Source organism: Pneumocystis murina (genome assembly GCF_000349005.2).
Source record: "Pneumocystis murina B123 chromosome Unknown supercont1.8, whole genome shotgun sequence".
NCBI lineage: Eukaryota > Fungi > Ascomycota > Pneumocystomycetes > Pneumocystales > Pneumocystaceae > Pneumocystis > Pneumocystis murina.
The window spans coordinates 237,407-260,103 of NW_017802366.1; the positions used below are offsets into that span (position 1 = coordinate 237,407).

The 22,697-nt window shown below is 27.3% G+C and overlaps 9 protein-coding genes across 9 annotated transcripts; 5 read left to right on the top strand and 4 right to left on the bottom strand.

Annotated features, from left to right (window-relative positions):
- Nucleotides 1–2,194: 2,194 nt before the first annotated feature.
- Nucleotides 2,195–3,750, top strand: PNEG_01762 (hypothetical protein; the record flags this gene model as incomplete). Its single annotated transcript, XM_007875537.1, has 6 exons — nt 2,195–2,773; nt 2,814–2,960; nt 3,008–3,259; nt 3,311–3,529; nt 3,581–3,632; nt 3,674–3,750. 5 exons carry the CDS (start codon nt 2,195–2,197, stop codon nt 3,620–3,622), a joined length of 1,239 nt encoding a protein of 412 aa, XP_007873728.1. The 3' UTR covers nt 3,623–3,632; nt 3,674–3,750.
- A 351-nt stretch (nt 3,751–4,101) lies between these two features.
- On the top strand, nt 4,102–4,995 carry PNEG_01763 (hypothetical protein). Its single transcript, XM_007875538.1, has 2 exons — nt 4,102–4,884; nt 4,927–4,995. Exons 1-2 carry the CDS (start codon nt 4,201–4,203, stop codon nt 4,984–4,986), a joined length of 744 nt encoding a protein of 247 aa, XP_007873729.1. The 5' UTR covers nt 4,102–4,200; the 3' UTR covers nt 4,987–4,995.
- Nucleotides 4,996–5,373: 378 nt separating this feature from the next.
- Nucleotides 5,374–8,602, top strand: PNEG_01764 (hypothetical protein). The gene is made up of 14 exons (XM_007875539.1): nt 5,374–5,538; nt 5,589–5,685; nt 5,734–5,815; nt 5,890–5,933; nt 5,978–6,019; nt 6,061–6,221; nt 6,264–6,360; nt 6,410–6,487; nt 6,542–7,333; nt 7,380–7,541; nt 7,587–7,756; nt 7,803–7,954; nt 8,011–8,192; nt 8,238–8,602. Exons 1-14 carry the CDS (start codon nt 5,386–5,388, stop codon nt 8,432–8,434), a joined length of 2,409 nt encoding a protein of 802 aa, XP_007873730.1. The 5' UTR covers nt 5,374–5,385; the 3' UTR covers nt 8,435–8,602.
- PNEG_01765 (hypothetical protein) lies at nt 8,455–9,208 on the bottom strand (the record flags this gene model as incomplete). The annotated part of the gene is made up of 4 exons (XM_007875540.1): nt 8,455–8,616; nt 8,663–9,006; nt 9,051–9,059; nt 9,106–9,208. 4 exons carry the CDS (start codon nt 9,206–9,208, stop codon nt 8,455–8,457), a joined length of 618 nt encoding a protein of 205 aa, XP_007873731.1.
- Nucleotides 9,209–9,258: 50 nt separating this feature from the next.
- PNEG_01766 (hypothetical protein) lies at nt 9,259–11,327 on the bottom strand (the record flags this gene model as incomplete). The annotated part of the gene is made up of 8 exons (XM_007875541.1): nt 9,259–9,433; nt 9,483–9,573; nt 9,616–10,246; nt 10,522–10,627; nt 10,666–10,852; nt 11,055–11,141; nt 11,183–11,245; nt 11,294–11,327. The coding sequence occupies 8 exons, from the start codon at nt 11,325–11,327 to the stop codon at nt 9,259–9,261; spliced, it is 1,374 nt and encodes a 457-aa protein (XP_007873732.1).
- Nucleotides 11,328–11,835: 508 nt separating this feature from the next.
- On the top strand, nt 11,836–15,050 carry PNEG_01767 (hypothetical protein; the record flags this gene model as incomplete). Its single annotated transcript, XM_007875542.1, has 2 exons — nt 11,836–11,931; nt 11,982–15,050. The coding sequence occupies exons 1-2, from the start codon at nt 11,896–11,898 to the stop codon at nt 15,048–15,050; spliced, it is 3,105 nt and encodes a 1,034-aa protein (XP_007873733.1). The 5' UTR covers nt 11,836–11,895.
- Nucleotides 15,051–15,166: 116 nt separating this feature from the next.
- Nucleotides 15,167–16,617, bottom strand: PNEG_01768 (hypothetical protein; the record flags this gene model as incomplete). The annotated part of the gene is made up of 6 exons (XM_007875544.1): nt 15,167–16,052; nt 16,100–16,272; nt 16,320–16,401; nt 16,454–16,515; nt 16,559–16,565; nt 16,610–16,617. Coding segments are annotated over 6 exons (1,181 nt in total), but the record flags the coding sequence as incomplete, so codon positions are not given.
- Nucleotides 16,618–17,245: 628 nt separating this feature from the next.
- Nucleotides 17,246–18,857, bottom strand: PNEG_01769 (hypothetical protein; the record flags this gene model as incomplete). Its single annotated transcript, XM_007875545.1, has 6 exons — nt 17,246–17,469; nt 17,509–18,172; nt 18,221–18,424; nt 18,481–18,581; nt 18,633–18,752; nt 18,797–18,857. The coding sequence occupies 6 exons, from the start codon at nt 18,855–18,857 to the stop codon at nt 17,246–17,248; spliced, it is 1,374 nt and encodes a 457-aa protein (XP_007873736.1).
- Nucleotides 18,858–19,078: 221 nt separating this feature from the next.
- Nucleotides 19,079–22,441, top strand: PNEG_01770 (hypothetical protein; the record flags this gene model as incomplete). The annotated part of the gene is made up of 10 exons (XM_007875546.1): nt 19,079–19,194; nt 19,244–20,453; nt 20,498–20,693; nt 20,739–20,924; nt 20,970–21,077; nt 21,123–21,181; nt 21,224–21,445; nt 21,488–22,094; nt 22,145–22,380; nt 22,423–22,441. The coding sequence occupies 10 exons, from the start codon at nt 19,079–19,081 to the stop codon at nt 22,423–22,425; spliced, it is 2,943 nt and encodes a 980-aa protein (XP_007873737.1). The 3' UTR covers nt 22,426–22,441.
- Between the last annotated feature and the right edge of the window lie 256 nt (nt 22,442–22,697).

Below are 22,697 nucleotides of genomic sequence, written 5' to 3' on the forward strand. Positions count from 1 at the left end.
TTAAGGAAATTTAATAAATTATAGAAGTGCTTTTAATGAACACAAAATTGTGATATTGATTTTCTGATTATAACTCTGAAAAGTTTGTTTCGGATATTTCGAAAAATGTTTTATTGATCTTTAAATGGTTTTAGCAATTGACTTTTTAAAAAAATATATATTCATTATCTACGTTTTTTAAAACAAATAATAGATAAACTTAGGAATGAATTTTTTTGAAAAAATATCGAGATTAAAAGGATATATAAGGAAAGTTATATACTATTTCTTTGCTAAATATCTTTATATTTTATTTTATTTATCTTATTTTATCTTTAAAGAGCGAAAAATTTGTTGTTTTACTAATATCTAAGAATCTTAGGTTTATAGTGAAAAATTAATATAATAATAATTTCACTATTGATAATAACTTTCGAAATATTTATTATCTTGACTTTAATATTTATGTAAAGTGTTTATCTATCTTTTTATTTTTAAGAAAAATTTAATAAAAATGTTTTTATCTTTGCATTTTTATATTAATATTCTGGGTTGCATTGAAGTTTTGAATTAGTCTTTTTATATACGTTTTCTTTGTCATTTATAAGGATTTTAATTGTAAAAATATTACGTCTTATGAAAATAAGTCTTTAAAATATAAAAAATTAACAAATATATTAAGAATATTAATAGGAATGTTATTATTTGTTTAAATTTTTGCAAATTATGAGAAATTATATAAAAAATATTTGTTTAACAAGTTAGATTAGTTTTTAATAAAACATGATATTTTATTTAAAATTCAATTATTTTAAAGATTTAGATATTAATAAGTTTTATTTATATGATGCATTTAATTTTGATTTGTAAATTTTATTTTATTGTGGAATAATATAAAAAAAATGTTATTTTTAAAGATTATACCTATTGAATTTTAAAATAAATGTTTAAAGTTTTAATATAATAACATTTTTTTTGATTTATTCTTTTTAATGATATTTAATATTTTTTAGGTTTTAATATGAATAATCATAAATTTTTAAGAAATTTTATTTTGAATTACTTTTAAAATAAATATTTTAGTATGCAATTATCTATGTATTACAATATTATATATATTGTTATATATTATTTTTCTGAATTACATTATTTTACTTTTTTGTTTTATTCTACTGGATTTTAATATATTTAAATATACTGTTAATTATAAAATTAGATCTATTTTTAAAATTGATTAGAATAATTGTAACTTGTTATTAAGTTTTTAATATTAATAATGATTTTTAATATATTCCTTATTATTAGTTTTGCCAATAAATATTTTTCTAATAAAATTCTTTTTTTATATTATTTTTTTGAGTACTTAAATATTTTTTAAATAATTTAAGACAATTACTATTTTGTTTGATTTTCTCTAAGAAAAAAAATTGTATAGGTTAACATTGATTTATTTGAATAACTATACACTTTTTTTTCGTGAAATCTAAAAGCGATTTAATCATTTATAAATTTGTATTTATTTTATCTATTCTATTTGTTTTTAAATATTTATATTAAAAATATGGAATTAGTATTTTTAAAATTAATTACTTTAAAATTTTAACTCTAAAAAGTATTCAATAGATTTTATTAAACTCGAATATTTAAAATTTTCCTCAAATTTGTTTTTATAAGAGGTTTATTCATTCATATATTAATTACAATTCTTTTTTATCTGTTAAAATATTTCAATATCTAGACATATTTTTTAATTTTAAAAAAATTTTTCAATTTATTAATTTTATACTCTTTTATTAATATATTGTTTTTTTCAATTCTTGCATGTTATTTTTCATAATTTTATTATCAGATCTTGATCATTATAAACATTTTTTTATTAAATCTTACTTGCTCAAGTATATAAAAAAATTTTTATAAGAATATTAATTTTAAGACTAAAATATATTAATAATATTTTTCTAAAGGATATAAAGAATAATCACTTAATTTAATATTCTACATATAAATTATTCATTTTTTCAATTGATTATAGATAAAATTGATAACGTAGAGATAATCTTTATCTAACGTTCAAATTTTATTATCAAAAAAATATTACCCAAAAGTTGAAAAAATACAAATAAGGATGTACAAGAGGAATAAATCATACATATTCTTTATTTATATATTTTCTTTTTTTATTATTTTCTTTTTTTTGATTTTTATATACTGGAAAATGGTTTTTATTGCTACTCTGAAAAATATATCATCAGTTAATTTATTAAATAAACCGTCGTATTTTACTTTAAAGCATGTTTTTACATTTGGTACATGCCTTTATTCATATAAATATCGGTTTTTCAATATTAAAGAAGGATCAGAATATGATTTACTTTTATATAAACGTCCTTTTAAAATCTTAAAAAAATCTATGAAAATTAAACGTTTAAGAAATAATTCTAGGGATTTAATCAGGGAATGGTTTATTTCATCACATTATAATAATAAATCATCCGTTTTTTTTGATTGGGATTTTGTAAATGTGGATATTCCTGATATTGAAGATAAACAAACAGTAATTAATATGGCTGAAATTGCGAGTAATGCCTATATTGAAATTCCAAATACAGGGGATTGGATAGATGTAGGTGGCGGATTAGATGTTATTGATGATGATTCTTGGAACAAAAGTGCACTTCATGGACATGTTTTTATAGATGATCAAAATAAAACAGTAATTATTGCATTAAAGGGAACGAGCCCTGAAGTCTTTGGTGTTTATGATCCTAACACTGGAATGAAGGACAAGATTAATGTAAATCTAAAATAGAATTTTTAATGACTAAAAAATTTAGGATAATTTACTTTTTTCATGTTGTTGTGGACGAATATCTTGGATATGGACTCCAGTTTGTGATTGTTTTAATGGTTTTTATTCATGTGATGAACGATGCCTTGAAAAAGAACTTCTCGATGAGTCTCATTATTATATGATTGCTTTGGTAAGTCTTTTTTTTGCAAAAAAAAAATAAATTTATTTATATAAAAGAATATCTTTTACAATGTTACCAAAATCTATCCTAAAGCAAATGTATGGATGGTAGGACATTCTTTGGGTGGTGCGCTTTCATCATTAGTTGGTTTAACCTTTGGTCTTCCAACAGTTACTTTTGAAGCACCAGGGGAAAAATTAGCTGCAAAACGTTTACATTTGCCTTTTCCTCCAGGACTTCCTGATAATGAAGCTTATGTATGGCATTTTGGACATACAGCAGATCCTATCTTTATGGGTACATGTAATGTAAATAAACCTGTTTTTTAAATAAAACATATTTGATCATTGATTTAATAGGGGCCTAAATCAACATGTTGGTATGGTGGATATGCGATGGAAACTCATTGTCATAGTGGTCTTTCTTGTATTTATGATATCATTGCTGATAAAGGCTGGAAAATGGCAATTGGTACACATCGAATTAAACAAGTAATTGATATTATTAAAGACTATAAAGATGTTCCAAAATGTAATGCATATCCTGACTGTATGGATTGTCTTGAGTGGAATTTTTATGTATATTTTGTTTTTTTTTTACTAATACTATTGATAATAATTTTATTATAGGATAGTCTTTTAGATACTCCAAGTATTAAAAGTTCCGGATAATTATATATATGTATAAATGGAAATACTGATTTTTTTTTCTTACATTTATAGAAAATATTTGAAATAATTTTCAACTTTTTTTTCAGTTTGATTTTTTTTTACTGATGAATGGCTTAAAGAAATTAATATGCTGCAGTATCTTTACTTAGAATAGAAAAATTAAATACTCTTGTTTCAAAGGTAGGTAAATTGCTATCTTTAAATATATTATGAAATTATAGAATAATTTATTTAAAGAAATTTTTTTTTAAAAAAAAAGACATCATTTTTCTGATCTACAAGACTTTTTATGGCAAGTCGGATATTCTTATTTATCAAAAGGCTATTGTTTAAGAATTAAGTTATTTAAGATTACGATTTCGTACGATTACTTTGATATTTTTAATTTTGTTTTTATATATAATGAAAGGATTCTTTCACTGATTAAATAGACTGATTTCTTGTATTAGATTGTTTTAGTGGGTTGTAGGGATTAATAATTTTTTTCATTTTTTTTCAAATGTTTAAAAAAGAATTAAGTTAAAATTTATTTCTTAAAATAAGGTTAAATCTGAATTTTTTCAAATTAAATAGCATCTATGGAGCCTGTAAAATTTATTAGGAAGGGTCGTACAAAGTTTGTAAGAAAACGTGAGGAAGATTCTTCATCTGAGGATGAAACTGTTGTGAAGTCTAAAAAAGTGAACTTTCGACAAAAACATACAACAACAAATAATAATATTTCCACAAAATCACCTTTAATTGAATCTTTTGAAAGTGGATCTAGTAATACAACAGATTCTGTTATTACTGCTTCTGATCATACAATAAAATCAAATCAAACGCTTAGTCGTCCTGGACCTGTTCAAGCAAAACATGTCTTGCCGACAACATTTATTGATTATGCTCCAGATGTTTGTAAAGATTACAAACAAACTGGATTTTGTGGTTTTGGTGATACTTGTAAATTTCTTCATGATCGCGAAGATTATAAGGCCGGATGGCAACTCGACCATGAATGGGAACAATTTCAACATAAAAAAAGAGCCGCTATTCTTCATGGAAACAAATATGATACTCATACCGATGATTCTTCGACCGAAGAAGATGACATTCCATTTGCATGTTTTATATGTAGAAAAGAATATGTTCAACCTATAGTTACAAAATGTGGTCATTATTTTTGTGAAACATGTGCAATTCAAAGATATAGGAAAAATCCAAATTGTATTATTTGTGGTGCTGGAACCTCTGGTATTTTTAATGTTGCCAAAAAACTTCAGGTAATTTTATTTTTTACTATATTTTTTTCTTATAAAATATAGTCTAGATTACTAGAGAAGAAACAACGCATACATGAAAAACATATCTCCTCTCATACATAGTCTTTTAACCTCTTTCTTTTTATATTTTAATTTTTGATATATCTTGATTGGATATCTTTTTCTAATTTTGCATAAATTAAAAAAAAAAAAATCCAATGGAACCAACTATTTCTATTCTAATGTTTTGTTATTTTTTTCATGTATTATCTTTACTTTTTTTTTCACCCTTTTTATATTACATTTCTCTGCTTTTAGGTGTATCGCTGATCTCCAAAAAACCAAAATTTTTGGGAGCCAGTGAAAAGTGCATATAATACGAAAATGAGGATAATCCATGGAGAAATAACGATTTTTTATGCATATTTATGAAGGGTGGGAGTGTATAAAGATATTGGCTTTTTTCAGGGTTTTTTTTCGGTCTTTTTTACTGAAAATACAGTGTTTTTAAGGATTTTAAATATGAGTGACTTAGAGGCAAATAAAGGGGATGAAAAGGCATTAAAAGACGTTAAAGTCCCCCAAAATCCTCATCGGGTAAAGGTCTATGAAATGCGGGATGAAAACTGGCATGATTGTGGTACTGGATATTGTACAGCAATGATTGATAATGAGGTCATAAAGGAATGGTCTTAAGAAGAGTTAAGGTTGATTTTTGTATGTAGACAGATGGATATTTCGTAGTAAAATCGGAGACAAATGAAGAAGAGGTGTTGTTGAAAAGTAAAATTGTTCGGGAGGACTTGTATCAGATACAACAAAGTAAAATGATTAAAAGGGGTTATTTTTGAAATATTGAAAGGATAATAGAAACATTGATCGTTTGGAAAGAATTGGATGGGACAGATATTGCTTTAAGTTTTCAAGAAATAGAAGGATGTGATGAAATTTGGTATGTTTTTTTTTTTTTAAAAAAAAATATTTTTTATTTCTTTTTTGAATAAATTTTGACTTTTGACACATTAGGAATTTTTTAAGCGATGTTAGGAGAGCACTTTCCCTTGCATATGGTATTTTTCTCATTTTTTTAAGCTTTTTCTAAGTACGTTGTAAGTTTTAAAACCATCGAGTACAGAATTGTTAAATGATCAAGTGGGTAAGGATATTAATTTTTTTTTTTTTTCCTTATTTCGTAAGATCAATTTTTTTCTGATGATGTGGTTGAACAAAATACATCGAGTCCTATATATTTGCCTGTTCCTGAACTCCGTAATCTTGCTGAAATTGAGGCGTTAATTTTAAAAGCGAATCAAACAGTTTTGGGGAAAGAGAGTTTAGCAAAATTTGTTTTGAATGAAGTATATGTTATTTTGTAATAGAGCTTTTTTTAACATTTATAGAACTATATAATGCAGCTCGTTTTGCTTTTAGATGTTTGTGAAGATTTAGAGATTTTGAATGACTTGCATCTATTATGCTCTATTATGAAAAATATAAGTTTGTATACCATATAGTTATAATGTTTATTTGTTTAAGGATAAACTAGTATTAATTGATGATGCTGCGGTTATTGAATACATTTTAAGAGATGATATTATTTTGGGTGTTGTAGGTATTCTTGAATGTGAGTCATTTTCTAAAATAAAATGAATCGAATTTTCTCATTTTTAACTCATAGATGATCCCGATTTTAGTAATCATAAAGCGAATTATCGTGAATACTTGTCTGATACGTCAAAATTTAAACAAGTTGTTGATATTAAAAATCCTGAAATACGAAATAAAATTCATCAAACATTTCGTTTACAATATTTAAAAGATGTAGTCCTTGCAAGGATTATTGATGATTTAACATTTTCTATTCTTAATACGCTTATATTTTTTAATCAAGTAGATATTATACAGCATATTCAACATAATAATGAGTTTCTTGAAGAACTTTTTGGGCTTTTTAAAGATGATTCTATTGAGCTAAGTCGTAAGTTGGATGCTGTCGTTTTTATTCAACAGGTTTGCAATGTTGCAAAAACACTTCAAAACCCTTCTCGTATATCTTTGTATATGACGTTTGTAGAAAATGGCTTATTTGATGTTGTTCTTTTTGCACTTCGTTCCCAACCTTTGATATGTATAGCTGGCGCTGAAATATTAATGGCTATTATCGAGCATGATCCTGGATATTTACGATCTTTTATTTTGAATCAGATTGATAAAGATGATAAGTCACTTTTAGATGTTTTAATTAACTTACTTCATGATGAAACTGATCTTGGCATTAAAGCTCAAATATCTGAAGCAATTAGAATTTTGATGGATCCTACTTCTGTTTCTTCTAATACATTTTTGAAACTGAACGAGTCTGCACAAAAATCTAATGACTCTGATACCGATAAATTTTTGCAGTTATTTTATGATAAATCTGCTAAATTCTTATTTGAACCTATTTCGAACATAAATTCATCAATAAAGGGTACGTATTTATAAAAAATTCTCGATAGTTTTAAATCTGTTTTTAGAATTTAGTTTAATATCATCTGCATTATTGGTTCATTTATGTGAACTCTTATGTTTTTTTGTTAAAGTGCACTCGTTTCGTAGCAAGTTTTTTATTTTGTCGTCTAATATTTCGTGCAAGATAGCTTTTTTATTTACGTTTCCTCAAAAATATATACGTCTTGGTACTGTTAAAACTCAATTTATTTAGTATTTATTAATTTTTTAAGCTTCATTACGATATTTTAGAACGTGTATTGGTCTTAATGATGAATTTTATAGTCGTCATTTTATCAAAAATAATTTATTTAGTCATGTTCTTACGGTTTATATGGAGACAAATCGTTATGACAATCTTTTAAGTTCTGCTTGTCTTGAGTTTTTTGATGTTATAAGAAAAGTATATGGTTATGATCTTTCAGTTTAAATTCTAAATAATAATTTAGGAGAATATGAAAAGTATTATTAATCATTTGATTGAAAGTAGTTATGAGAAAATTAAAAGTTTAAATGATATCCCTGTTTTTGATCAACTTATTAAAAAATATGAACAATATCATGATAAATCATATGAATTCGAAAGTGTCAAAAATGAAGAGTAAGTTGAAACAATGAATGAACGTATCTATTTTATTTGTACTAATTATTTTTAAGTACTAAACATGGTCCTACTGGTCGATGGGTAAGAACAGAGACAGTTGATATTGAAGAGGAGAATTATTTTAATACATCGGATGATGAAGATAATGTTGATTTAGAAAAGGGAGAAGGTTCTATAAGGAAACTTGTAAATTATCCTGATGATGATATTGAAGTATATGAAAAAACAGATCTAAGTATTAATATTATAATCTTTAATGATATATTAAGAAATCAAATAGATATTTATTATGATAGAAATATTGATTCTTCGATTTCTTTTGATAAAATAACTGAAAAACGTTATCGAGATGATGATGATTTGGGACTATTAACTCGTGTAAAGCGAAATTCTGTTTCCGATATAAATTCTACATCTCAATCTAGTCTAAAAAAAATTTCTATTTCTATTGGAAATTTGGGAAAGACAAATTGTTAATATTTATAATAATAATATAATTATTGAGAAAATAAATCATATGCTTCATCATCTGATATGAACGTCTCATATATATGCTCTTTATCTTTTTCTTCATGCTCTAACATATCTTTTTGTTTCATTGATAATTTAGTTTCTTTTTGTTTTTTTTTTGAAGTCGTACATGTAGAGCTAACAAGATGCTAATATCAAAGTATTATATGAGCAGTTCATCCTTTTTTCTCTTACCTTTTGAGTTTTTGTTTTTGTTTCTTTTGAAAGAGTATACAAAGAAGTATTAATAGAGGGTGAATCAGGTTGTGTTTGTTCTTTTGAACGCTTTTTTAAGTATCGTGTTTTTGATGGCTTTTCTGTTTCTTTTGCTCTCCGTTCTTGATGGCGTACATATAAAGATGATATATCAGAATAAATAGCATCTAAGGCATCTTCAATTATAACTAAATAATTATCAAATTCTATTTCATTTCCAGATACAATATGTTGTTTTGGAATAAAAAGATCATCTATCAGCACATTGGCTTCATCATATAACATTGCTCGAAAATTAAAAGTATGAAAATGAAGTATACCATCTCGAAAATTATCAGTATTATAATTTTAATAAAATATATTTTACCATGCCAACCTATATACAAATGTAAATACACTGGATAAATTCTTTAGATTCTTACGTTTTCTTATTTGATGTTTATTAGCTGTCCATAAGCATTTAAACCTATCAACCTTTGCTATTGATGTTTGTTCCATGTGTTGTTGGATAGTAGAGGTTGTCATAACAATAATTGCTATAGTTACCTTAGGCAGATGTTGCCCTGGTGATTATCTTAATGAATTAATTCACTCCAAATGTATGGAAAAATAACTTCACAAGCTCGAAAAAATACTATTAATCCAGAAAAGATGTTAAATATATTGAAGGAAGATAAAATCGTGAGATATATTGAGTAAAATACCACCGCAAAAAAATGGAAAAAAAGAAGTAGTGGCTGATGATTAATTCTGTGTTAAATATAAATCATTATTAAAAAATAAGGTATTTAGGACAAACCCAGATAATAGACTAATTGGGTCGTTAATAGCAATACCCCCTAGTTGGAAATACTGAAAACAACCTTTCTGTAAAATATTTAAATATGTATCTGAAAAAATTAATAATAAATTGTAGAGTAAATTAATATTACCAGTAGGAGAGAAAAGAAAGTAAAGTGATTGTGCAAGAATATTAATGACAGCACTGAGTTTTTTACGTTTCCAGTGAAAGAGAAACATTTGATGTAAAACAAGATCAGTGTCTCGAAAGGATGGAACAGAAGATGGTGATAAAAGATCTGAAAGTAAAAGAACATCATTTAAGGCAACTGTCATGCCACCACCTGTTAACGGATGTCTCATATTCATAGCATCTCCCAGTATAATTAATCCAGGTTTTGTATTTAAGGATGGTGGAAGGAAACAATTGGGCATAGATCGAATCTTTTGATTATTAAGTGCCTTAGTAAATGATGGTTGAATATTTTCTGGTAGAATTGGTGTAATAACTTCTTTAAGGTATTTTTTAAGTTGTCCTGTAGTACTTGATGGAAGTTTGCCTGGAATATCTATCAAAATTCGTGTGTGATGTGTCGATAATTGATACATTAGGATAGGTGAATAATTACTAAGGATAACGTGACCATACAAGGGCATAGGAAGTGTAACATTTTCGAGTATTAATCCAACGAAGTTCGATTTGACAGTGACTGGTTTAGATATAAATTGTTTTCGAAATCTTGAGAAACATCCGTCTGCAATGACAACTAAAGGTGCAAAATACTAGTGAATATGTAAGAAAAAGACGAAAGAAATGCGTTAGAGATAATAATTGGAGATAAGCCAATAATTAAGAGTTCAAAAAACTGCTAATAAGTTTATCATGTTTAAAAAATGAATAAACTTGAAATAAATAATAAAAAGTTAGAAAATGTAAACTCGAACAGGTGTTTAAAAACAAGTATTCTGTTTTAAAGTAAATCATTAATTTATGATTTTATAAAATATTGCAAAACTTCTTCATAATGTTTATTTCTCAATATATCTTTTTAACTTACATGTTCGTACTGTTGTGTAGCTTTGACAAAAGTTTTCACACCCAAAACTTGTTGTGTTAATGGATTCTCAATCACGCTAAGTACTGTTGATTCAATCATCGTCACACTGCGTTTTTAGCATAGTATGAAATATATCTTTTTTACCTTTCATTGGCAACTGCATGTTGTCTCAATTTCATAACAAAGCGTCCATGATGGAACGAACGTCCTTGATAAGATATATGTTTATGATATGATAATTTTTTATTCGTATAAGGAATACTGATAGATTTATTATTCCAAAGAAGTTGATATCCTTTGACTTGAACTGCATCGATTCCTTCTATTGTATCTACTTTTTGATTAAAACACTGAAAACTATAAAATAAATATAGTATAAAATAAAGCTTATGCATAAAATAAATTTTAACCTTTTTGACTACAAGATGTTCAAATAGAAAAATACACATCAAAATAGTCCTTTTGTTTTATAATTCCTTCAATAAAAAATACTTTTCCTCCATATAAACCCTTTCTCTCTGTCTATAATATACCTTCAATTCCTAATGTCTCTAATGCTTTTATACCACCTGGCTGAAGAAGTTCTCCAACAATTCTATCCGGTTCTGAAATGTCTCGTTCTATATTATGATTAGACAAAAGAAAAATATCTTTTCTCTACCAAGTAAAAGTGTTTTTCGTTTTTGTCGTCCAAAAACTGTAGCTAATGAAGCACCTAAAATACCTTTTTCTTTTTATCAATGTCTTGTCTCGTTTATTGATAAAAATAAACCTGCTCCAACAATAATACAATCCCATTCATACATATTTTAAAGAAATACTACAAGACTCAAAATACCCAGTTTTTGATGGATTTTTGATCTCAAAAAAGTTGTATGCACAAATATTGATAAATATTTTAACAATTTTCACAAGTATTGATTTAAATATAAAAAAATATATCAAAATATAATAAAATTATTAAAATCTATTAATAAAAAATATCCATAAAAACTATAAAAATATTAGAAAATTAGCAAAATATTAAACATATTTCAACCTGATGTTTATGATGGTCAATTAGTGTGATATGATGTAAGAAAAATAAATATCAAGCTTTCAATATAAGAAGGACTGGTATTTATATGAAAAAAACCATAAAAAAGCAAAAAAAAAAAAGCAAAAAAAATATCAGATGATTTGAGATTTTTACAAGCGCTTGTCGAAGGGAGGATGAAGAGGGTTATAAAAAGTACGCATATATAAGAAAATATAACGCATATAATTCGATTTATCGACGCATATATCTTGTTAAGATAGCCATAAGAGTCTTTTGGGGGTTATTTTTGAATGTTTTTGTTATTGCTTTATTTTAGGATTTTATTCCTTATATAAATGAATATAAAGTCGAATTTGTCCGCCTTTTCTAAGGTATTTCGGTGTATTTTCCTAGATGTTTGTTTTCTTATGTTTTTCTTTAGTTAAAACCTATTTGTATGCGCTTAAGTTGTGTCTGGACAGATTCGAATCTGCAGCCCGATGTTTATGTATCATTAGAAGCTTTATATAAGGTTTTATCGTCATTTTCATCAGAGGAATTACTTGGATGTACTATTTCAGATTATGTTTTTCTTCCTTTGTCTCATTTATGGCGCGGATATTTAAATTTAGATGATCGTCTTAAGGAAGGGCTTTTAAGATGTACAAATGAGTTAATTCGTATAGGATGGGGGGTAGAAATGTCAGACGCTTTGTTTAAACAGTTGTGTATGCTTTTGACGGGGTTTATTAAGCCAATGTCTGGGTTAGAAAGGAATCTTCCAGAAGATTTGTGCTTAGAAGGGTTAGAAGGGCTTTATATGCTATTTAAATGTAAAAAAGAGTGTCGGAAATGCTTGGGTAATGATGAGAAAGAGCTAGATGATGGATTGATAGCGATAATTGGGTATACAATATCGGTATTGCTTGAAATTTATGAAAAAACGTTATGGAATAGATTACAGAATAAATGTGTTGATGTATTGCAAGTATTTTTGTTTGAAGTTGTGGAGGATAAAAGTGTTTTGCGTCGTTTTTTGCCAGGAATCATGTCATGTGTTTGTCAATTGGTGGTAAATGGTAAAGTAAAGTACAGTAGAGCTATAATAGCATCAGTAGTGTTATCTAGAAGACTTTTGGAGACATGTTTTGCAGATGATAGTCTAGAAGAAGTAGTGGATAGAGTGGAAGTGAAGAAGATGGATCAGAAAATGAGTTTGGATCACATTAGAAATATGTTAAGTGTTGATTCAAATGTTTTAGAAGTAAATAAGGATGTTTCTAAGGTTTCGGATAATACATTAGAAGGAAGGGCCCCTATTGGTTCTGAAGAATGGTTGATGAATACACGTGAACGGGTTTATACAGTGTGCAATATTCTTTTGAGTTTAAAAGCTCATTCTAATAGGCAAGTACGACAGGAGATATTGGAATTTTCAATTGGAGTTTTTAATACATGTTTTAAAACACTTTGTAATTGTATTCAGCTTTTGCTTTCAACAATTTTATTTTTGGCAGGCGATTTGGAAGAAAGTATACAAAATATTTCAGTTAAATTTTTATTTCAGCTTGAAGAGCAAAAATATTCTGAACAAGAGTTTGAGGATGTTATTAATATGCTTTTAAAGGAGTATCTTGATGCCTGGCCTAGATTAAATTTACTTAGTGATGAGGATGCTAAGCGACATCATTTAATTGCAATGATGCATATTGTTTCTTTTCTGTCTAAAAGAAATTTGGAGTCTAGTTTTGTTTTTGATTTTCTTATCCATAGAATCTCTGATTCTCTTCATTTTGCAACAGATACCAAAATATTAAAAAAAACAGATTTGATTCAACCGCTTTTTTATTTTAATATACAAGATCTATCAGATAGTCATATATATTCTGGTCTGAAATTTCCTGTGTTTAGGTTTGAAAATATTGAAAATAATTTAACATTTTTTGCATTAGAAAATCTGTTTGCAATTTTTGGAAAATATTCTACTATTAAATTTTTTAATTCTCTTCTTTATAAAATAAAGACGTCAACGTATGAGCCACGTACGAATATTTTAAGATGGATTTTTTTGTGTAATTTACGTCGTATGATACATGATTCTTCTTTTCAACATGATCAAAATATAGATGTTAATATGGAACGTATATATATGAATGTATATACCGATTCATTAAATTATATATCGGAATTTTCGTCTCATATGTACGATGAAGCCATGAATTGGAATGTTCCTCAAGATAAAGTTGTTCATATATGTTTGGATTTAGAAATTATATCTTTAATTGCAAAGAAACTTGGAAAACAGTTTAGAATTGAATTTGTTGATTGTTTATATCCTATTGTTTATTTATTAGGAAGTCGTTGTGAAGCTATAATTCAACATGCACGTATATGTTTAAATAATTTAGCCGTATATTGTGAATATGATTCAATCCAAGATTTACTAATAGGAAATGTTGATTATTTAATTAATGCGATTAATTTAAAGTTAAATACCTTTGATGTTTTCCCTACTGGGCCTGTTGTTTTGATTATTCTTTTGCGTTTGGTTGGTCCTACTATGGTGCCTTATTTGGAAGATGTTGTTGACTCTGTATTCGCTATTTTAGACAATTATCATGGTTATTCTAATCTTGTTTCTGTATTTTTTTCATTTTTGAATGAAGTTGTTCGAATTAATGGTATTGTTGAAAGGCCTAAGATTTCTCAAGTAGTCGAAGATGACATTCATAGTGCAGGACCATGTTTAGAAGTTATGCAAATTGTTACTAAAATTCGTTCTTTATATCATACAGATGCAACAGAAATAATGGGGACGACATTCGATTCATTAAATCATTCTACCTCTTCAGAAAATCTATCAAATAATATGAATAAAGTAACACTTAAAATTATCCAAAAAATTTCGAATAAATCTCAAATGTTTCTCAATCATCAATCGTCAAATATTCGTAATGAATTATTAAAGATGCTTTCTGTTTCAATACCTTTTTTGGCATCTGATGAAAGAAGTTTTTTACCATTTGTTAATGATATTTGGCCTCTTATTATCGGCCAGTTGAATCTCAATGAAATGACATCAATAATTACATCTTCTTTGAATGTTATTACATTATTATGTGTTTATGCTAAAAACTTCATGACTTCAAGACTTTCCAAACATGGGATAAAGATTTTATGTAATCTTTTAAATACAAGTTGTCAGCAAGATATACTTGGGATTGCTGATAAATTTTCAAGATCTGTAAGTATTCAGAATGGGATTTTTGCTGCATTTGATGCTGCTATTGAAAATGTTAAATTACCAGATAAATGTGTGGATAAAATAATTGAATCTGTGATATCTTTTTTAAAAAAACCAAGTAAAGGATTGGAAATAGAAGCATTGAAAAAAACACTGGAAAAAAGGCATCCAGATAAGCTTTGGTTATCAATGCTTCCTTTTACTAATTTTAAAGCAAATATACCTGTATCAAAGGATAATTTTTTATTTCCTGATATTGTTTTATGAGTTATTAGATGTAACGAAAGCTAATTATCAGGCATTTCATAAAAATGGGAACCAAGTGAACATCAAACAAATTAAAGAAATAAATCAGATAATTATCATTTTTTAACAAAAAGAGGCTGAAGCATTAAAAGATGATAAGAAAATATAAATACATTATTTTGATTCTTCTGATTCTGAACCACTATCATCCGCTTCCTCTAGCCATCGAAGAAATGGTTCAGCAACTTTTTTGATTTTCTTGTCTGTATCTTTATCCACATAACGTCTGCTAATTTTGCTTGCCCATTTTTTGATCGCTTCCTCAGAAAGAATATCGCTCTGATAATATTGCATAAGGATCTTAGGAATAAGAGGAAGAAGTTCCGTATGGTTTATGGCAATAAATCGTTCTGTTCCTCCTAGAAGCGATTTTTCATGTTTTTCTTGTCCTTTAATGATTTTTCGGAAAAGACATGCTCTATTTTTGATTTGAGAAAGAATATGTTTATCAAATACTGTTTGAGCAAGCACTGCAACTGTTTTATGCTTACTTTCAATCTTTAATTCTTGAGCTTTTCTATATATTTCGATATTTGATGCTGAAAAATTCTCAGATACCCATGTTCCAAATTCATCATATGGATTACTTCCATCTGGTTCATCATCTTCCTCCTCATCATAAAGAATAAGATTTGCTTTAACATTTTCCTCCAGCTCGTGCATACGTGCCTTTACCGCAGCTTCACTCGTATCCATCGTCCAGTAATCATCTATTTTATGTTCTTCTGAAAGAGATTGTTCTGAAGCTGTCATCGCATGTATAAAGTCGTCGTTAAATTCCACTTCTTTTTCAATATTTACGTGCTCTGATGATGTATTATTTTTGATTTTGTTTTTCTTATTTTTGCTGTTTTTTGGTGGATTTTTTAAAATAACACTTGCAAGTTTCGTATTCTGTGGTACATCGCTCTGTCGCCCACATGCTTTACAATCTCTAACAATTTTGTCGTTTTTTAAAATGATCTAGCACTAATTAGATCATACATTTTGCATCTTAAAATATAAAATACAATGTCTGTTTCCGGATTTTTGCATGACTTACATAGCACATATCTTTGAATAAAAACATCAAGTAAATCCTGAAGTCGGTCTGCATCATGAGCTCCATTTACAATATACCTATCAGCATTTGTATTCGTAGTAGTTTGTGCGCCCAGTTCAAATCCAAAAAACTTTGTTACATCTACAATAATATATAAAAATTATTTCTGATAAAAAAAATAAAAATACATAAAGGTGAGCGACTTAATGCTCTTGCAATCTCTGACATATTAGGAATAACCGTTTTAATGCCATTTCCTCTGCCTTCAATCTATTATATTTATATTAAACTCAATAAAATACACTCAAAAAATATTCCATACTTTTGACTGCAGACGCGGCATTTTGTAGCGGTAAAAAGAATCGTTAACATCTCTACGTATGTCTACACTATTTAATAATCATTTTAAAGCTTTAACCACGCTTACTGATCGTCTAGTTTCTCATTAATATCTTCTTGTTTTACTTCAAAAACTCACCGTCATTTGAGAAAAAAAATTACTTCAAAAACTATTACACATAAAGTAGCGTATCTTCATACAATTAACGTTAAAAATCGTATTCATATGCCCTGATAAGGCTGTAAATGCCCAATCAATCTGAAAAACTGAATTGGCACAAAAATAGTCGTTTTTTCACCGTTTTTTTCGGAAAAAAAACATCAACAACTATTATCTTCTCTTAGATGTTATTTTTATCTAAAATATCTTAGAAAAATATCACTTTAATGTGCTATTTTACCTTTAAAAAGCTATAGCCATAACCTAGCTGTTAGCTGTTTGATCGATACAGGTTAAAACCGTCCGCGGTAAGAGTTTATGAAAAAAAGTATGGGTTAGGGTTGGTGAAAAAATAAGGATAAATATGATGATTGATGAGGAAAAGATATAAAATGATATAGAGTACTTTGTAATTTGTATGTTTATTGGATTTTTTATGTATAAATATGCAGTTTATTAAAGGGTTAATATAAGAGAGAACAAGATGAAATAATAGATAAAAAGATAGTTAAGAGTATTGTAATTACTTGAAGAATGTTTTTGCGTGGTATTTTTTTTGTTTGTTTTTATTTGTTAGTGATTTTTGAAGAAAAAATAAATATTTTTGAATTTGTTTTATTTGTCTTGAAAAGGTTGAGAATCATGAAAATCAGAAGGTACGCCATTTGCAGGCTTTAATGCAGCTACAAAAGTGCAAGCAATGCGACTCCATGGGATATCTCCGCGAATAATTCGATAAATTGTTTGATATGTTGAAAGATCACTATAATATAGCCCTGAAACTGGATCTTTGTATTTTGCAACTTTTCCTGTAATTAGACAAAGATTTTTTTTTGGTTCTTGTGATGTTAGAAGTATAAAAAAATGCAAATACATACGAATAGGTGGATCTGTATGTGAAAAAAGAATATTTTTTTGTTTGTTTAGATCAAAAGGCTCTGAAAAGCCTTCCAATATGATGTAATTACGTGATATATATTCAGAAAAGTTTTCGGTTGGAATTATTGTCTTTTTATTAGATATTTTTTTTGATTGTTTATCATCAAAATGAATAGAAATTGATTCATCATCATTTTCCTGAAAAAGTGTAGTATTTATTGTTTTATCATCATTATCGATAAATTCCTTATCACCCTCAAGGGTTTCTTTATTGTTTTTAACTATATTTTCCTCTAAAGTTTTTGAAAGTTCTTCTGATGTATTTAATGACCAATTATTTGCATTATGATCATGTTCAATGGTTTCCCCTATATTTTTTTTAACTATATCAACGTCTTTATCTTGATTTATTTCCTTTTTTTTAGAAAATATTTTCTCATCCAAACATTTATCAATACTTTTTGATAAAAATCGAATAAATGGACTTGTTAATGTTTTATTTGTTTTTAATAAATTCCTTGCATTTTTTTTCTTTTCTTTTTCCATCTTAATCAACCTCTGAAGCAATTCCTTGCTCTTTTCCTCTGTAATTTTAGCTTCTGCAATACGTTCTTCTTGTGTCATTTGTTTTTCTTTAATTTTAACATATGTATTCTGTCTTGACTACTTATATTTAATACGATCCCCATAAAATCTTTTAAAATATTATACCCTCCTTTTATTAGACTCTCTTAGCCTATGATCAATCAAGTTTTTGTTCTCAATTGTATGAGGACGTGAACTATGACGAATAGACTCAGGATGCACAATACTAATCTCTTTATATGATGATTTTCTTACACTACTTTCTTCCCTTTCCTTCTTTAATTGTTTTCTAGCTTTAAAAAATGCTTCTGGAGGCTTTCTTTTCTTAATCTTTAATTTAACCATTAGTTAATCCCTGTTTTTCTCCAAATAACTTTAAAACATGCCTTTTTTTCTCTTCTTTCAATAGCCCTTTCTTCAGACCCCTCCGAACAACTACTAGACTCTTCTTCATCCGATTCTGATATCTCAATGTCTTGCAATTGATCTTTATATTTAATCAATAAAATATAACACAAAAAAATCAAAAAAAAATCACTTTTATCACTTTCAAAATCCTCGTCCTGTTCGTCCGTAACATCAAAAATAGATTCTGCTACAAATTCTTCATCCAATAATGCCTGGAGTCGATTCCCTGCTGTTATTCTTTTCTCTCTGCCTACAAAGCCTATTTTTAAAAGGAAAAAAAAATAAAAAAAATACCCTTCACAAGCCCTTCTATTGATTCTATTGATTCTCCTGTTTCTTCTTCCGAGCTGCTCATTTTTATTGATTTTTTACCTTATTTCTTCAAAATCTCAGTATCTCGCTTTTTTTCTAAGAATTTTTTTAACCTTGATGAAATTCTTAAATTTAAGCTAAAAATCTGATTAAAAAGCAGAAATTTTATTAGAAATTAATCCTTTGTCTATTCCTAAGAAGGTTTGTCTTTTTTTTCAGGGAAAAAAATACTTATTTTTAGCTATTTTTGTTATTTAAAGCTGAATGACAACATCATCTTCTTCTAAGCCAACGTCTCTTGATATTGGCAGGCACAATACATTGGAAAATGTTACGAATATTCATTCTATTGATTCAGATGGGTCTTGTTTGATGAAAAGGTAAATTTCTAGGAGAAAAAAAGGATTATTTACTGAGATGGTTAATTAGAACTCTTGAAGTTCAGAAACAAAACAAGGAAATTTCATGGATATCACCGTTTTTGGATGAATCAGTTAAATTTTTTAAGAATTCGTGTTTTGATGATCAAAGAGGGGATAAATTACATCTTTCAAGGACATCGCCAATATTAACATCAGAAGAAAAAGGTATATCAGAAGTTGGATACTCTTCATCGGAAGGAACACAAAGATTTAGGAGAGAAAGGGCAGAAACTATGCCGGTAGATACATTGGGAGGCTATGAATCATCGTATTCTGTTTCTTTAAAGGCCAAAGATTTTAAAATGACAATGGAATCATCAGTTGTACCATCTATTGCGAATTCTCGGTTTAGATCAGGATCTTTAACGCTTTATGATAGAAATATGTATACATCTGGCTTTGATCCTTTTGTTTTTTCTTTGGATTGGAAACAAATTTTAGACTGTCAAAATAAAATATCAAATACGTCTTCTATTTCGTCTAAAGATGAAGAAGGACAAGGTCCTATAAAGACACTTGATTATTTGGGGCTTGCTGATTCATCAACTCCAATAGTGATGTCAGAATCGTTTAAATCATGTGATTCTGTTTCTGAAAAACAAAATAATAAAATATGTATGTCTAATATCAATTCATTAAAGAATGATTCGAATAGGATTCGATCATGTTCAGTTTCTGGTAGTAAGATATATGAAAAAGGCTATGATTCTTCTTTGGATGTTAATCAAGAAAATTTACCGTCTAAAAGTATTGATTATTCTGATTCATATGATACATTATATCAAAATCATTCTGATTTGTATTTACGACCAAGAGCGAGAACAACTGGTGTTATTAATTTTTCCTTGAATCATATGGATAACCAGGGTTTGAATTCTCAGCCTTATGTTCATGAATCTCCTATTTCTGATAATAATATCCCGAATAATATTGCATCTAGTTCTTATGATAATATAAATGAAAGTGAATATGGTTATATTATGTCATTTCCGACACGTTCACTTTGGATAATTAATTTGCCTTTAACGGCTTCTAATTCTTCTTTGACTGCACTCTTTTCTCAATTTGGAATGGTAGAAAGTATTTGGATATTAGCTGACAAGAAATATGGTTTTGTAAACTATAATACGTTGGAAAGTGCTATACAGGCAAAGAATTCTCTTGATGGAAAAGAATTGTTTCCTGGAAATGATCTTATAAGAGTGGAATATATAAAGGTTTGTTTTTTTTTTTATATATAAGATATTTAAATATATATCAGACTTTGAAAAATCCGATGAATATGCAAATCTCCAATACTTATCCCTATAGACCTAAAATTTCTGAATATAAGTCAGAATGTTTTTTTTCTCCTGTTTTTTCAAGACCTGGTGATTTAAAGTCTTTGGTGACAGAAATAGCTATGAATTATGCTGCTACACAAGAAGAAGCTGACAAAATATGGGGGGACATTCAAAGTATGTTTTTCATGGTTTGTATGTATAGTGATAATATAGAACTAGACATAGGAAAGGTTAGGGATTATGCTTTTGAGATTCCACCTGTTCCTGAGCCATCACTTAATCGACAATTTCATGGCTCAAGGCTAAAGGAAATTAGAAAGAAATTTGATAATTCAGGATACACACAAAAAGAAATTGAAGATATGGCAAACGATATGATTGATGAAGTTTCTGAACTTTCAAGTGGTAAGAGATTTATTATTTTTATTGTTTATTTTAATTACTTTATAGATTATCTCGGCAATACAATAATTCAGAAACTATTTGAGCATTGTTCTGAAGAAATGAAGGAAAAATTGTTAAAAAGAATTGCCCCGCATTTATCAGGATTAGGCATTCGTGAGTTTTTGCTTAATTTTTTTGTTATTGATTCATTTTTAAAAGATAAAAATGGAACATGGGCTGCGCAAAAAATAATTGATTTAGCAAAAACAGAAACACAGGCATAAATTTTTTAATTTTTTACTGTCAATTAATATACATAGATTAATGATATTATTACGCATATTTCCCCGTATATACCATTATTATTTTTAGATCAATTTGGAAATTATGTTGTACAATGTTGTTTGAAATTTGAAGCACCTATGAATAATTTTATTATTGAAATAATGGCTGATCGATGCTGGGATATTTCTCAAGGTCGTTTTGGAGCAAGAGCAATGAGAGCATGTTTAGAGAGTAACTATGTTACAAAGGAACAACAAGTATGATTTAATAGATTAAATTATATAATGTCTAATTGTTAGCGTTATCTTGCTGTTATTATAACATTAGAAAGTCATCGCCTAGCGACAAATCCTAATGGTTTAATCTTACTTACATGGTTATTGGATTCTTCTGCTTTTCCAAATAGATATAAAATGCTTGCATTGCAATTTGTCCATCATATTGTTTACTTATGCACACATAAATTAGCGTCTTCTATAATTTTGAGAATCATTAATCAGAAAATGGATTCTGATGCCCGCAAAATTCTTTTGAATACTCTTTTTTTTTCTCAAAATGGACAAATATTGGATGAAGTTTTATCAGAAGAACATTATGGTGTAGATACTATTTTTAGAATTTTCACTGTAGCATATTTGGAAGATGATCTTCGTGAAAATATTTCTATTGCTTTGAAAAAGGCTTTTTCTCAATTAAAGATTGTTCCCGGACAACAATACAAAACTTTGATGGATGAAATTGGTTTGAATCATAATTCTTTAAATTTAGTATCAAAGAATCCTGATCTTTCAAAAATCTATCATTCAAAAAAAGATAAGAAATATGATTCTTCCATGCCATATTCTGAATTTAAAAATATTCAGTTGCATGGATCTGCTTCATTATTTCCTCGACCTTTTTTTTCAGGTTTCTATTTTTTATCTATTAAAAAATTTCTTTTTAACATTAAGAATTAGATTATTATAAAAGTTTGAACACTGCTAACAATAATCTATATCCATTACATTATCACACTATTTCTCAACAAAAAATGAATTTACAACATTATGATATGTCTTATATTCAACAATCCGAAATTCCTCATCATTCTTTTTCTTATATTAATTCATTTTATAATGAACAATATATACCGAATGGATATTCATGTTCATTACCTTTGTCTCTTTTTAATTTTAATTCTCATAGAAATCAGGTATATTTATTTTTCTTTTTTTTTTTATTAATTATATATTAGTGATAATATAATCAAATTAATTTAATCTTTTATTTCTTTGTTTTTATTTATAAATTAGACGGATATTTATCAATTTTGAAGGTCATAGTCAGTTGTTTGTGTAGTTTTTCTCTGGTAATTTTTATTTTTATTTTTATTTTATTAAATCATTTTAGATAAATATTTTGATTTATATATTTAATTTTATTTCTAGAATTACTTCTTAAAAAAACAAAATATAACATTGGAACCGATATGATCTTCAATACTATCTATACATGATAAGAAACTTTTCT

Bases quoted from the DNA above. Each gene is read 5' to 3' on its own strand.
- PNEG_01763 (XM_007875538.1), top strand. From the start codon at position 4,201: ATGGAGCCTGTAAAATTTATTAGGAAGGGTCGTACAAAGTTTGTAAGA. The intron at 4,885-4,926 runs GTAATTTTATTT...TATAAAATATAG, and splicing joins ATGTTGCCAAAAAACTTCAG to TCTAGATTACTAGAGAAGAA.
- PNEG_01764 (XM_007875539.1), top strand. From the start codon at position 5,386: ATGAGTGACTTAGAGGCAAATAAAGGGGATGAAAAGGCATTAAAAGAC. The intron at 5,539-5,588 runs GTCATAAAGGAA...TTTTGTATGTAG, and splicing joins CAGCAATGATTGATAATGAG to ACAGATGGATATTTCGTAGT. The intron at 6,222-6,263 runs GTATATGTTATT...TAACATTTATAG, and splicing joins CAAAATTTGTTTTGAATGAA to AACTATATAATGCAGCTCGT.